The sequence below is a fragment of the Nematostella vectensis genome, chromosome 10 (assembly GCF_932526225.1).
Source record: "Nematostella vectensis chromosome 10, jaNemVect1.1, whole genome shotgun sequence".
NCBI classification, from domain to species: Eukaryota; Metazoa; Cnidaria; class Anthozoa; order Actiniaria; family Edwardsiidae; genus Nematostella; species Nematostella vectensis.
This window is the reverse complement of record NC_064043.1, coordinates 6,303,167-6,317,815: the sequence shown is the minus strand read 5'-3', so window position 1 is coordinate 6,317,815 and position 14,649 is coordinate 6,303,167. Positions and strand designations below refer to the sequence as shown.

General features: G+C 41.6%; 2 protein-coding genes across 2 annotated transcripts; both read right to left on the bottom strand.

Annotated features, from left to right (window-relative positions):
* Nucleotides 1-6,753: 6,753 nt before the first annotated feature.
* Nucleotides 6,754-7,656, bottom strand: LOC5522080 (somatostatin receptor type 4). The gene has a single exon (XM_001641795.3). The coding sequence runs from the start codon at nucleotides 7,654-7,656 to the stop codon at nucleotides 6,754-6,756; it is 903 nt and encodes a 300-aa protein (XP_001641845.3).
* A 2,900-nt stretch (nucleotides 7,657-10,556) lies between these two features.
* Nucleotides 10,557-13,611, bottom strand: LOC5522082 (neuropeptide FF receptor 2). The gene has a single exon (XM_032367394.2). It carries the CDS (start codon nucleotides 13,174-13,176, stop codon nucleotides 12,061-12,063), a length of 1,116 nt encoding a protein of 371 aa, XP_032223285.2. The 5' UTR covers nucleotides 13,177-13,611; the 3' UTR covers nucleotides 10,557-12,060.
* Between the last annotated feature and the right edge of the window lie 1,038 nt (nucleotides 13,612-14,649).

Genomic DNA, 14,649 nt, shown 5'->3' with positions numbered 1-14,649 from the left:
GAAGCTTAAACAACGGAGAATACAATATTACCAGTGCATAACGAGTTACCTGCTGTACTGTCAAGTTGCCTGCTATATGTTTTTATTAAAGTAAATCACGTACAAATTCCAAAAAAGTGAAGCTTAAATGCCGACGAATACGATATTCCCAGCGCATAACGAGTTACCTGCTGTACTGTCGAGTTGCCTGCTATATGTTTTTATAAGAGTAAATCACTTACAACTGCCTAAAAAGTGAAGCTTAAACAACGGAGAATACAATATTCCCAATGCATAACGAGTTACCTGCTGTACTGTCGAGTTGCCTGCTATATGTTTTTATTAAAGTAAATCACGTACAAATTCCAAAAAAGTGAAGCTTGAATGACGACGAATACGATATTCCCAGCGCATAACGAGTTACCTGCTGTACTGTCGAGTTGCCTGCTATTTGTTTTTATAAGAGTAAATCACTTACAACTGCCTAAAAAGTGAAGCTTAAACAACGGAGAATACAATATTCCCAGTGCATAACGAGTTACCTGCTGTACTGTCGAGTTGCCTGCTATATGTTTTTATAAGAGTAAATCACTTACAACCGCCTAAAAAGTGAAGCTTAAACAACGGAGAATACAATATTACCAGTGCATAACGAGTTACCTGCTGTACTGTCAAGTTGCCTGCTATATGTTTTTATTAAAGTAAATCACGTACAAATTCCAAAAAAGTGAAGCTTGAATGACGACGAATACGATATTCTCAGCGCATAACGAGTTACCTGCTGTACTGTCGAGTTGCCTGCTATATGTTTTTATAAGAGTAAATCACTTACAACTGCCTAAAAGTGAACATTTAAATCTGGTATTCGTACCGAGGCGGCTGTGTGGGGTTATAAAATGTATGGTGATAGACGTTAGTGCGTGGATTAAAGTGTGCAATTATGGCTATTATATATGGTGTATTGCATTGGGGATGTTAGTTAAGAGTTGTGGCTATAAATGAAATGTAGAAAACGGGCTTGGAGTTAGGGCAGAACAGTGTATTTGACCTTTGAACGAGGGTGATAATTACCTGTTGATAATTTCCTGTGAGTGTAATGTGAGCTTGTGAAAAATCAAGTCAATAACAAGACCGGTGAGGAATAATATCTGAAAGCGTGCAGGGGACAAATCAATGATGGCAAATAGAAGATAGATAGTGGTTATATAAGTATTGGACAGTTGGCTCCTTGAGTATGGGTTTTTATATTGTGTCGTGTAGAGAGAGAGTTTGTTAGGATTCGCGCTCTAGGTTAGTGACTGATAATCGATGAGCTTAAGCGATGGCCCATATCGAGCGAAAATAATACGCGTAGATACGGCAGAGAAACGGTAGGAATTACAGTGCAGGTTAAGATGTGTAAATCACGTGCAAGTGCCAAAAGTGAACATTTAACAACGACGAATACGATATTTCCAGTATATGTTTCTATTCGAGTTAATCACTTACAAATGCCAAAAAAGTGAAGCTTTAATAACGACGAATACGATATTCCCAGTGTATCACGAGTTACCTGCTGTACTGTCAAGTTGCCTGCTATATGTTTGTATAAAAGTAAATCACGAAAACATTCCAAAAAAGTGAGGCTTTAATAACGACATACATAATTTGTCGTACTTCGATTTCACTGTTATTTCAGTCAGAACTCTATATATCGATTTTTTTCCCACGGTCACGTGATTGATGGCGTCATATTTTAAAAGTTCATGATTGTAAAATCCCATGTGCTATTTGTCATATTTCGAAAGTTTCGTAATGTTTTCTCAATAGGAACTCGAGAAAATGTTTTTTCCCACGGTCACGTGATTGATGACGTCATGAGAATGACTAATACGGCGTTGTCTTCGTTATTACATTTGTACACTTAGGTTAAAGTTTGATGACTATCGGTGAAAATGGGACGTAGATATTGAGACAATTGTGATGTAACGACTTGCCTGCTGGAACATTCAACGTCACACAGTCACGTGATTAATAATATTTGATATCATACATGCATGAATATGTTTGTAGTACTTTTTGTACAATCGTGTCAAAATTTCGTGACAATCGGCCAAATACCTGCCGAGATATTACACAAATCAACACATTTGAGTTGCCTGCTAACTTCACCGAGTTGCCTGCTGAGTTGCCTGCCAGCTTCACTATGGTGTAGTGAGTGCACATATCACTTACACCTGGTTTTGTTTTTACCCCTTGTCAGACATTTCAAGGAAATTCCGTTTTTTTGGGAACTGTCACAATTTTTTTTTTAATCGGATCATAAAGGCGAAGTACATCAAGATACACGTGGAAACATGCAACGATGTACTGGCTATAAAAACAGTAAGTTGTCTTTAAGAATGTTAGCGTAGGATTGACTTCAATGTAAAAAAAAAAAATCCTTTTTCAAGAATTAGGGTCTTATTGGGGGTTGGGGTACTGGGCCCAATATTTTACAAATATGGAATGACCAGTAGTGGTGACGTAGCCCCTTTAAGGGAATCAACTCACTTTGCAATAGTCTCCTTCAGTAGCCGTCTTATGCTACGAGCGCATGCGTGGCAGAGACCTTACATTGATAAGACAATTTTTTTGGAGCCAGCAAAATACATAACATCGTATTCTTATAGATTTACATCCAGATTACTGCAAAATTGTTGGTGATTGTCAACCCTCCCAAATCGTCAAGTTTAAATTTTCCCCTTCTCGCTCTGTATGGCCCCCATCTAGGAACATTGTTATTAATGAGCAGAGGCGGGACGAGTGGCAGAGGCGAGAAAGCATTGCTAAAATGACGATCCGGTCAGCAAATACGAAACATTTTTAACACGCGCAAAAACAAACTTTTAAACAATTAGATCTACGCCGCAGAAAGCTTCAAATACCTCTTTCAGATAAATCTCATGAATAACAAAAGACAAAAGAATTACTAAATGAGATCGAGGACCAGTTACCTCAGATTACTGGTTGACTAATACCGGCCTGATTTTAACCCATCTGTTATTCAAGAATGACAAATAAACACTTTTAGGTGGTTTAATTCTAGTCAATTTTGCAAACAATACTTTTTCGCGTTTTCATTTTGAAATCTGACTTTCGGATCCAAAAGCTCATTACTTAATAAAAGAACAACTATTCCCACCGCATAAATTATTGGAATGTCACTGAGCGCTCTGAATTTAACCAATCATAGAATCCCAGTGGACTCTCCGCATGCATTTGGGTCTGCGGGTCCTTTCATGCAGGTTTTCAGTCTTCGCAGGTCGAAAGAGAAACATACTTTCACCAACCTCCCTCCCTTGGTGGCGTTTGAAACACGCCCACCTTTTTTCTTTCCACATACCTATTGCCATGACAGGAGCGGACACTTTCCATAACTTAGATTGCTCCGACATGACAATGGGTTGTGGTGAGAATAAGTTACTGTTGCAAAGACAGAGAGAGCGTTAACATCGACATTCAAACAACCCTGCGGGATAAAATTTCGTTCAGCTTATGAACGAAAAGTAACCCAACTCGTGTTTTAACCCCCCTTTCTGAGCGCTGACTCCCGGACTATTTTGGGTGTTATGCGGACTGCCAATCACTAGAAATATTGCCTCAAGGACGAATTACCATATTCTTTTATTCCCGGCAGAGGTTCTCGGCGCTCCAGGTTTCCTCGATGCTGTCCCAGAAGTCATCGCCTACAAGCCGGCGACACGCCCATAACCACCACGTGGACACGCAAGGGCGAGGTGCTGAGACGAACCACCAACTCCCACACGGACCTGGTGCTGAGTCACGTGACCTCAGCGCAGGCGGGCGGCTAAACGTGCACTGTGTCTAACTCACTCGGTACCAGCTCCCAGACCACGTACCTCCGTGTCAAAGGTAAGTCACGTGATATACATCGTGTTGCGTCATGGACTACATCACCAGTTCCAAGACCAGTTTTTTTGCTTTTGTACATTTTTTCCCTTTCAATTTTTTACGTAATGTGAGACAGTGCAGCTTATTTTCATAGCAAGCCGTTACTCCCTCTCCGTGTTTTTATAAATCGCCTCTTGTCTAATTCGGCATTTTGAATTGTCGGCGCTTTGTCAATATTATATGCCAATATGCTATTATGGAATTATGGAGCTGTCTTAAGCGCGCCTATCACCAGAAGTGAGAGTCTTACAGGTGTCTCTTCAAGTTCTTAAGTCTAAAGTGAGTTGGGACTTCGGTACGCACCCATATTTATATGCTACTAAGATGGCATGTCCTTTAGGATAACTGACATTGACATCCCAAAGGGCTTTTAGCACTGTTTGGATAAGGGTTTAACCAATGGGTGTTCGAGGGACGACCTTCCTACGTGGGTGTGCTAGTCGGTTACCCTTGGGCTACCGTGACTCACGTAATGTTTACAATGTTGCTACTGACTACGGATGTCACACACTAACTTGTTTCACTGCTAGTGCGCATGGCAAGCTACACACGTGACTATAATGATTAACAGCATTCCAATCATTTTTTAACTAAAATATTATGATTGACAGCATTCCAATCATTTTTTAACTCAAAATCTTAAACCGTACTAAAACTTAATTCCGCCGACGGCCAGGTGTGAATCCTACTTAGGGTAAACCTTGTGTGAACTCAGACATAACTTTCCTTCGTTTGTTGAGAAGTGCGAAACGAGAATTGGTGGCCAAATCCCGATTGTCAAAGACCTTTGAAAAGAGACGCGGCACGCCTATAAGTTTCCCCGAGCAAAAGGTCAATCTACTAAAAATAGGAACTGCTTGGCTAAGCAATTTCTATGCGAGTGTTTTATATTTCCCTGTCAAAATGCTTTTAGTTGTCCCTTGGACTTCAATATGCTTATGCTGACAGCCGATCAGTGTATAATTTCTAGATGATAAATACATGTATGTCTTTACTAAAAGTGTGACTTAACCCTGCGTGACAAGTACATAGTACATCTATGGTGAACGGACTCGAACAATATTTAGTCTTAGAAGACAAGAAACAGTTCTCACCAGGGTTCAGCTACAAGCAAAAAGTACATAGAATAGTCAGGATTCAACAAGGGTAGTTTGAGGGTGTACTGCGTTTGTTGCTAAGGAAAATTGAATATAGCATAAAAGCGTTGTAGAAAGTCACAAGGGTCTGATATTTGCCTAGTTGACCAACAAAAGCGTGCTGACTATTATGATGACGTTACCCCGTGACGTCATAGATATAGATAAAAGCACATATTTCAAGTAAAATTGCTCGAAAACAAATATAGAATACGCTTTATGAATCTTGAGGGGTGAGTGCATTCAGCCAAGCATGCGTTTTACAAATTATTGAGTAATTGGTTTTTTTTATCATTTTTTAAAGGTCCTGAAATCCAGATTATTTGATATAATTTTGGTTTCTGTTAGATTAACGTTAAATCCATGCTTGGCTATATGAAGGAGATTTTAATAAAAAGGAATGCAGAAAAAATATTGCGTTTTGAAATAATTTGGGGACAAAATAAAGCTTTTTTAGAAAACGCAGAACCGGAAGTGATACAAAGCCCGCGCGTGCACATTCGGCCTGCTCAGACACACTGATATCTCACATGATGAAATTGAAATAAAGTTTAAAGACAAATCCCAATAGTGTTTCGTGGTATTTACACTTCAAAGGAACGATACAGCGAAGATTTAGTCAAGCCAACCTTTTCGAAGCCAAAGTTTTCAATTTTCACTACTTTTGCGAGCTGCAAACACCGCCGGTTGCAAACGCTCGCGCACGCACTGAAAATCGTATTTCAAAGTAGCGCGCGCTGCATCAGGATTTTAAAATACTTTTTCAATTTCTATCATGACATGATGGAAATCTTCGTTTTCACAAAATATGGGAAATATCATAACCCGAAAAGGCTGAGATCAACTTAAAGTCAATTTTGGGGAACTTGAAACGCATATTTTTTTTGTTTCTTTTGCTTCAGGAAAGCTTGCGAATGACGAATTCCGTGTTATGTTTACGAGCGCGCTCAACGCCACCAGCGTAGCAACGTCGTTACTGAGCAACACTAATGTCAGTACACCCTTAAGATGTCGACTTGGTCACGGTATTTTCCTGTCATAAATTTTTTTTTCAAAAATTGAAGCTGAAATAACAGAGGCTTACTTCCTCTTTTTTGTTAATTTTTTTATATGACTTTTAGTGAGATCTCTAATATGCACGGGTGTGGGACTCTACGCGTGCCTGCATTTTACATTTGACATTATGCATGATTATGGTTATCGGCCTGTGTTCTTAATAAATCGGGTTTATCAACCACGTTCTGGTGTCACGTCGGTGTAGGACATGCAAAAGGTACTTGAGAACGTAGACTTGCCGAGAAACAGTGTGACCTTGCCAACTTCTGCTCATAACCAGCCGCGGACACGTGACTATCTTGGTGACTGCTCGTGTTAACTTGTGTGCATCGCGAAGGTTACACCAATGCAAAATATTCATTTCTTTTTTAAAGATCATTAAACAGATGCCAAAGAAGGTCGCCTTGTACTAAATCATTCGATATGGATGATTTAGCCCGCTGTTAAATAAGGCCAATCACGCCGCCATTTTATGCTCCCGCTCAATAGCGAGTCACATAAAACATCCATTTTCATTGGCTAATTCAAGCGAGTAATTCGTAGATTGTGATTTTGAAGCTTCCTTGCGAATTAACCGCTGTATTTTCGAGGATAGACAATAACAAAGGAGTGGGTGGTCGACGTTCTTTAAGGAATCGTACAATCACGTCTACGTCATTGCGAGCACGTGTACAGCACGCGGAGGGCTCGTGCGAACACGTTTATGATGCACAAGTCGGTTCATGCATTTCCTGAGCTTTGGATTATGTAGCGAGTACACCACAGGGTTACAGCAAGCGTTCACGTGAAGCAGGAAAAAGCACGTGATCTCTAGAGAATCACTATACATATCAACAATAAAGAGCACTTGTTGGACGCACAGAGCCATCCAGCAAGTGAAAAACAGTGTTGTCATCAGAATTAGCAGCTTGATTAACCTCTTACGAGACCGATAAACAGTGTGTCCTGATGCACGGATTATACTTTGTGGATACCAGAGCTTATGAATTACTTTGATATAGCAATATCCTGTAACGGAGCAGGGCACTAGGATCCCCAATAACCCAATACACACATGGTATATACCGTATTGCAGACTTACAGGAGAGACCGCGCAGTTTCGCTTTCCAATGCCTGTTGTTGTGCGGGATAGAAGTACTATAGGACACGTGAAGACCAACGCTGTCAGCCAAGTCGAGACGACTATGAAAACAATGTTGCACCGACTACGGTGTCGCCTAAAGCGCAAAGGGGAAATAACAGCAGAGTGTCTCGCGTGTGCGATCACGGTTAACGTCCCGATAGACACGACAAGCGTGATGAACGTGATATACCCAGTAACCCTGCAGAAGAATCCGGACTTGAAGTTGCGGGTTGTTATTTGAAAGGTCAGAGCCTTGAGGGACTCCACAAGTCCGAAGCAGAAATCGGCAGCTGCGAGGTTTGCCAGGAGAATGCTCGTAAACGTGCGCATCTGCCTCTTTTTGCCGAAGACAGAGATAAACACCAGAATGTTTCCCACAAGAATAAACGGCGTCGCCACTAGGGAGATATAGCTGTTGGCCCGCTGCATCGTTCGAGCTCCAACAAATGTTTGGCTTGCGCTCTAACAACTTTAAGGCTTTTTTCTACAAATTGGTAGTCATCTCAGAAATCTGCCACTGCCATGTTGAATTTAAAATGCGACTGACTTTATCCTCGAAGCACTGTAAGTACGGTTAAAAGGCCTGTGAGACAAATAAAACCTTTAAAGTGTAGAGACCACAGCGAAATTATTGTGCAATTTTCAGGTATCTTAGAAACAATCTGCGAATAAGCTGAAAATTAGTTAAAAAAGTGAAAAGGATTTAGGTACATATTGACCATATCATATTTACTTTATTTACGTCATGGTTGAAAATGGCGTTCACATTACGGATTCGTTATTAAATGTTTTCATGCATACTTTTCTACTTGAGTCGTTAAGAAGATTTTTTACCGGTTACCTTAAAACTCGTCATTGAACATAGGCTTAACACGCAAATCGGTAACTTGCAAGTTGGCGCGATTTTCCAGCCTCGATATAAATGTGAAACTGAGTCCTGACAAGATTTGACCCCTCTTTCCGCAATGTTGGCGTATAACGCCATTTACTCCATCGTTTTATTACTGAAGTCATTTGCCTTGTGTGCAGATCCTAATGACATCGGAAGGAATGTGTCCTGCTGTGTTTGAGTACGCGCCACATTAAGACTAGGACTGCCACTACGTGAATTAAGAAGAGAAACAAATCATTTGAATAAAAACCGATTTCTTACAATTGTCTTTGCAGTTTCGTGCCATCCGAAACTTATTGTTGGGGAAAAGCGCGTATTCAATGTATTGGATTGTATTTGGACGACGCTATTTTCCAAACGACAATGACTAAGTTTTAGGCGGACGCGAAAATACAAACATTAGCATTTTAATATAACCAACTGTAACAGGACAGGTGAATTCCGGGGGGAACTGTTGAGAAGGGGAGAGGGTGTTCTGTTGAGAATGGGAGAGGGTGTTCTGTTTAGAAGGGGGGTGTTCTGATAGGAAAGGGGAAGGGGGGGTTGTGTTAAAAAGAGGGGAAGGGTGTTCTGTTGAGAAAGGAGAGAGGGTGTTCTGTTCAGAAGGAAGTGAGGTATTCTGACAAAAAAGAGGAAGAGTGTTCTGATGAGACAGGGAACAGTTTCTTTTGCGTCCCTTTATTCAGTTTAGTGTAGTGCAACTTACCCGAGAAGACTGGAATCAAGAGAAAGAGCTTCAACTCATGACACAAATTCGAGTCAAGAAATGGGAAAAATCCCCAGTGAGAGTCAGGATACAAACCCGGAACACACCATTGAGAAGCTAATAACACGCTGCCACCTGTGCTCGCCTCAGGCTCTATCGGCTATTTAGAAAAAAAAATGCACAGCTCGAATGATTTTGCTGTCGGCGCCGGTGTATACGGACTTCCTTTGAAAATAAAGCGAGTTCAATCGAGTGATTATTCCCTCCAATAAATAATTCAGGCATTGCCTCCCATTATTGCCAAACACAAAGTGTTATCCGCTTTGTTAACTGCTTTCGCCTATTTTGTTGCGTTCTAGCAATGATAGCATTATTACTCTAGTGTGAGCGAGGGGTTATCATAAGGTGGATCCTTTTGTGATGACCTGTCGCGGCACGGCAAGCCGCTGTTACTCGAGGCAAAAAAAGCCCGAAATAAGTTAAATTTCAGAAATTAGGGAAATCCTTTCCTTTCCCTGTTTATAATTTTATTAGTTAGGTTGATAAGGGGACAGTGTTCTGTTGGTATAAGGGGAGAGGGTTTTCTGACGAGAAGGGGAGAGGGTGTTCTGACGAGAAGGGGAGAGGGTGTTCTGACGAGAAGGGGAGAGGGTGTTCTGACGAGAAGGGGAAAGGGTGTTCTGACGAGAAGGGGAGAGGGTTTTCTGACGAGAAGGGGAGAGGGTGTTCTGATAAGAAGGGGAGAGGGTGTTCTGTTGAGAAGGGGGTAGAGTGTTCTGTTGAGAAGGGGGTAGAGTGTTCTGTTGAGAAGGGGGTAGAGTGTTCTGTTGAGAAGGGGGTAGAGTATTCTGTTGAGAAGGGGGTAGAGTATTCTGTTGAGAAGGGGGGGGGGTGTTCTGTTGAGAAGGGGGTAGAGTGTTCTGTTGAGGAGGGGGTAGAGTGTTCTGTTGAGAAGGGGGGTGGAGGTGTTCTGTTGAGAAGGGGGTAGAGTGTTCTGTTGAGAAGGGGGTAGAGTATTCTGTTGAGAAGGGAAGTTGTGTTTAAAAGGGGGAAGGGGGATCGTGTTGAAAAGGGAGTGGGTGTTCTGATGAGAAAGGGTTTTTTGCGTCCCTTCGATTCAGTTTAGTGTATCTTATACAAGAAGACTGGAAACACAGGAGAAAGAGCTTCAACTCATTTGTGACACAAATTCGAGTCAAGAAATGGGAAAAATCTCCAGTGAGAGTCAGGATACAAACCCGGAACACGCCATTCATTGAGAAGCTAATAACACGCTGCCACCTGTGCTCGCCTCAGGCTCTATCGGCCATTTAGAAAAAAAAATACACAGCCCGAATGATTTTGCTGTCGGCGCCGGTGTATAAAGGCTTCATTTGAAAATAAAGCGAGTTCAATCGGGTAATTATTCCCTACAAAAAAATAATTCAGATATTGCCTCCCATTATTGCCAACCACAAAGTGTTATCCGCTTTTGTTAATTGCGTTCGCCTTTTTTGTTGCGGTCTAGCAATGATAGCTTAATTATTCTCGTGTGAGCAGGAGGTTATCATGAGGTGGATCCTTTTGTGATGACCCGTCGCGGCACGACAAGCCGCTGTTACTCGAGGCAAAAAAGCGAAACATTATTCCAGAAGGGCGATATGGATATGATGAAAAAACATTGTATCAAAACTCGAGTGTAATTAACATCCCCCCCCCCCCCCCCATCACACACACACAAAAGAAGTAAAATTTCAGAAATCAGGGGAGTCCTTTCTTTTTCCTGTTTATGATATTATTTATTACAAGTAACAGAAAAAATACATTATTAATGACTTCTCGATCTATGGAAGACGTCATGCTCACTTGTACAAAATTTAATTAAAAACAATGAAGTGTTAGCCTTAATCATATTAGTACAATAATAAGGCAAGTAGACCATTTGGCTAACTTCATATTAGTACAATAATAAGGCAAGTAGACCATTTGGCTAACTGCATTTATTAATAGGGTATTTTCCATCTTAATCCATCGTTGATCTACTCCCGTCACCACTAGTATTGTTATTTCCTGTGATTCCCCGCGTCTACTTTATTCGGTCCATTACTCAGAAGCTTGATATTATTTAAAGATTGAAACATCACCTCTTTTCAAAATTGAGTTTGGGGACATTTCTTTGTAAACCCGAAGTGCTTTTTTTAAATTTTTGTACATGTACAATGCTTTCATTGAAGATACAATGAGAGCGTTTAATATTGCTTAGAAAATAACGAGCTATTCACTTAGAGTAAATCCGTATTTTATCCTATCGTATCTAGATTTGAGGTAAACACATGCCCGTAGCATGATTGAGACTGACCAGGAAAGAAATATTTTTTCTTTCCTTTTCATTTCTATAACCATCTGCCATGGCAACGTTTAGAAGTTGAAACTTTATTCTTTCCAGTCAAGGTGTTTGTGAGTGGATTGGGGCCCTCGTTCAAGTTAATCCATCTACTGCCGCCCATAGGACGTTATGCGCGAGCATAGGAGTTCACGCAAACTCTGTCACAGACGGACGGGTAATCTGCGTTGTTCTGTTTGGTCTCCTAAGATATGATCTACAAATCAACCCCACAGGTGTAAAATGAATAAATTTACGTTTTGTAATTCTTCTTTCTCCGGCTTAAGCTGATAAATAGACGGACCCTAGATCAAATCTCATGGTTTATCCGGTCGATTTGCTGTTTTGGGTGAGCGTTGTTCTTTTGGATAAATCAAATTGCTGAAAAGAAGCTTCTCAGAATGCGAACTTGAAGGTTCTACCCTTGTTTTATCTCCATTCGTCGCCACTCAAAACTGCTGGCACTCTCTTGACGGCCATCATGTTTGATGAAAATGTCTTTGCCATCTAAAATAATCAAACCACTTTCAACAAATGAACACATTTCTTACATTTCTGCTCTTTTCTCAAGTGTTTTACCCTTTTTAATGGAATCAAAACAAGCCACGGAGTGCTGCTAAGATCCAACTCCACAAAGTTATCTTCAAGAAGACTCTGCTTTTTTTTAAATAGGGCATGCGAACTTGAAGATTATTTCAATGGTTTATCTCGCAGGCATTTTCCGCGCCTGAAGTTTTCTTGACAGTGATTATTGCGTTTGGTGCAAAGTGCTGTCTAATTCAAGCTCCAGGAATCGTTCAAGTACAGTTTGCTTTTTTTCTAGGGCTTGTAAACGTTAAGGTTTTACCCACGGAAATTTTCCCGCTATGATGATTACGTTTGATGGAACGTGCTGTCCAATTCAAGCTCCACAAATCTATCTTCAACAGTTTGCGCTTTTTTCATACCTTCGATACAATACCTACTCGAAGAGGTCGCCCCGGTCGGCTTCCTTGAAAAAACACGACAAATGCCGTGACGAAAGTTCTCGCTGAACGCGAAATACAGAATTGGATTCAATGCGCTGTTGGAAAAAAGCAAAAACGGGGCTATAAAGTTTATTGCCTCAATCCCACAAGGGCTCCAAAAATCCCACACGAAAATCCTGAAGAAGACAAAAGTATTGAACGGGCCATAGCACAATGCGAAACCTATCACAATTGCGCCAGCCATTCTCATCACATTGTGCTCTTGCTCTTTACGCTTCTGGTACGCGGTAGGAGCCATATTAGCGATAGACGTACGTATCTTAGCCAGTTGTCCGTGCCTCACTAAGGTGTAGCAAATGGCAGAGTACAACACGACCAATAGCGCAGCTGGGAGCAGTGCCAGGATGCAGAATAACGCCAGGTAGTAATTCCTTGTGATCTGGAAGTGAAGCTGTTGGTCTTCACTCCACTGGTAGATACAGTAAGTTCGGTTCTGGTACACTTCTAGGTGGTAAGTGTAGAAATCGGGCGAGTGAAGGATGCACGCGATTAACCAGGTGACAGGAATAGTGATCACGCGTGAGGCAGTGGACATTGTAGCGCTATGTAGCGGGTAGACCACAGCTCTGAAGCGATCATAAGCAAGAATCACAACACACTGGATAGACACAGCGGTCGCGACCTCTTGTATGAAGACGGTGAGTTTACAGAGCGCTTCACCTAGTAAGCCAGTGACTAGCCACATGCCCTGCTCGCTGACGATCTCGCTTAGTAGCCTAGGGATGGTGAAGAGAGCCATCAGGAGATCAGCAATCGACAGGTTCACTATAAACATGTTAATGGTCTTTTGCCGCATCCCTGGACTGCGATGAACAACCCAAATAACCAGTACATTTCCCATCAGCGCGACCACAAGTACAACGCTGTACGCGACAAACTTCGCGGCAATCTCTCCTTGAGTTTCTCTCCTCTGAGGACAATCATGGCCGTTAATGCTCGCGTTTGAGGAGTTGAAATCCATAGCTGTCTCCTCCAGACGTCTGTGCAGCGCGGTCCTGCAGTTTGTAACTGATCTTCTTTGCCAGGGGATATAAGTGAAGTCTAGATCAAATCTTGAATTGATTATCTCTGGGGATTAGTTTTCAAGCAACTGCCTGCTTCGTAGGTCTCGATAAGCCTCGAAATAGCCTTGTCGGTGAAGCAGGCCTAAGCCAGATCAAACTTTAAGCCGAGTCCCGGAGGGCACGGAAAAACGCGCCCCTTTTAAGACCTTTTAAACTCTCGCTAAAAATCGTTTCAACGAAAATCCGCTACAGTTTGTAAACATCCCTCGTGTTAACGCATAATAAAAAGCCAAAGGCCGCGATCATTTATGCGATAGAGTAAGCCAAAGGGCTCTGATATGTGCCACCGCATAGACGCACGACCTCAAATGACGAGAAATCGTTTAACGCGACGTAAATAGGAGCGGTGATAGGTGACGCAGTTAATGGAGACATATTCTCGGCTGCCACACAAGCTTGTTTCAAGAGCATGTTGTATTATGTCCACATCCCTCAACGGAAATTACTCGGTGGTATAGAATTTTATACATTATTCAACCTCTACTTTTAATTATTAAATCTAAAACGCAAATATGACAAAAAGGGTGCAGATGTAATGTGTGTATTCGTTATGTGCAACTATATCAGACGAATGCCATGAAATTTTCGGGTGAGAAAATAAGTCAATATCTTCAACGGCGAAGAAAATAGGACTGATTAATATTACGTTCCCTCCAGCTCCCTTTACTAAAAGGCACTCAGGATTTGTTGTAATGAAGACTAGTACTTTGGAAATGAATGTAATAAGATTACCGTTATTGCAAAACAGGATTTCGTTGTTATGCACGAGTGGGAACGCAAATAGAAATGTTCGAGAAAAATAAATAAAATCTTATACGACGTAATAAAGTCTGCGTTGAAATGTCGCAATGTAAAAATATAGGCTATCTTTAACGTCATACTTTCTGTAATTTCCATTGTTTACCAAAATAGAATATCTTTATGCGTTATATGCACAGTAAGAAGGAATAACAACGGGGTGTTGTTTGTCCGTCGCTACGACGAGGACCATCGTGTTCAATTTTTCATTTTCACCGTCATCCTGAGCGGGACTAAGGACGCTTGTGGGTGCGCAGATGGCTAGTAAGGCCAATCTGTGCACGGAAAAGCCTGGAGCACTGAGGGCATGGTAATGTTGCAGCTTTGGGATCTTGAGACTTTCTGGCGGCTCTACGCTCCTCTGCGGCAGCTGTCCAATTTGCCTCGCATGCCGCAGCACCGTTGCGAATGACACGGCGCCAACCTTGACGGTTTTGTGCCAGAAGCTCCCACGAGGTGTGATCGATGTTGAATGCTTTCAGCGAGAGTTTTAGGGTGTCTTTAAATCTCTTCTTCTGGCCACCTTTGCAGCGTTTTCCGTGCTGAAGCTCACCAAACAGAAGTTTCTTAGG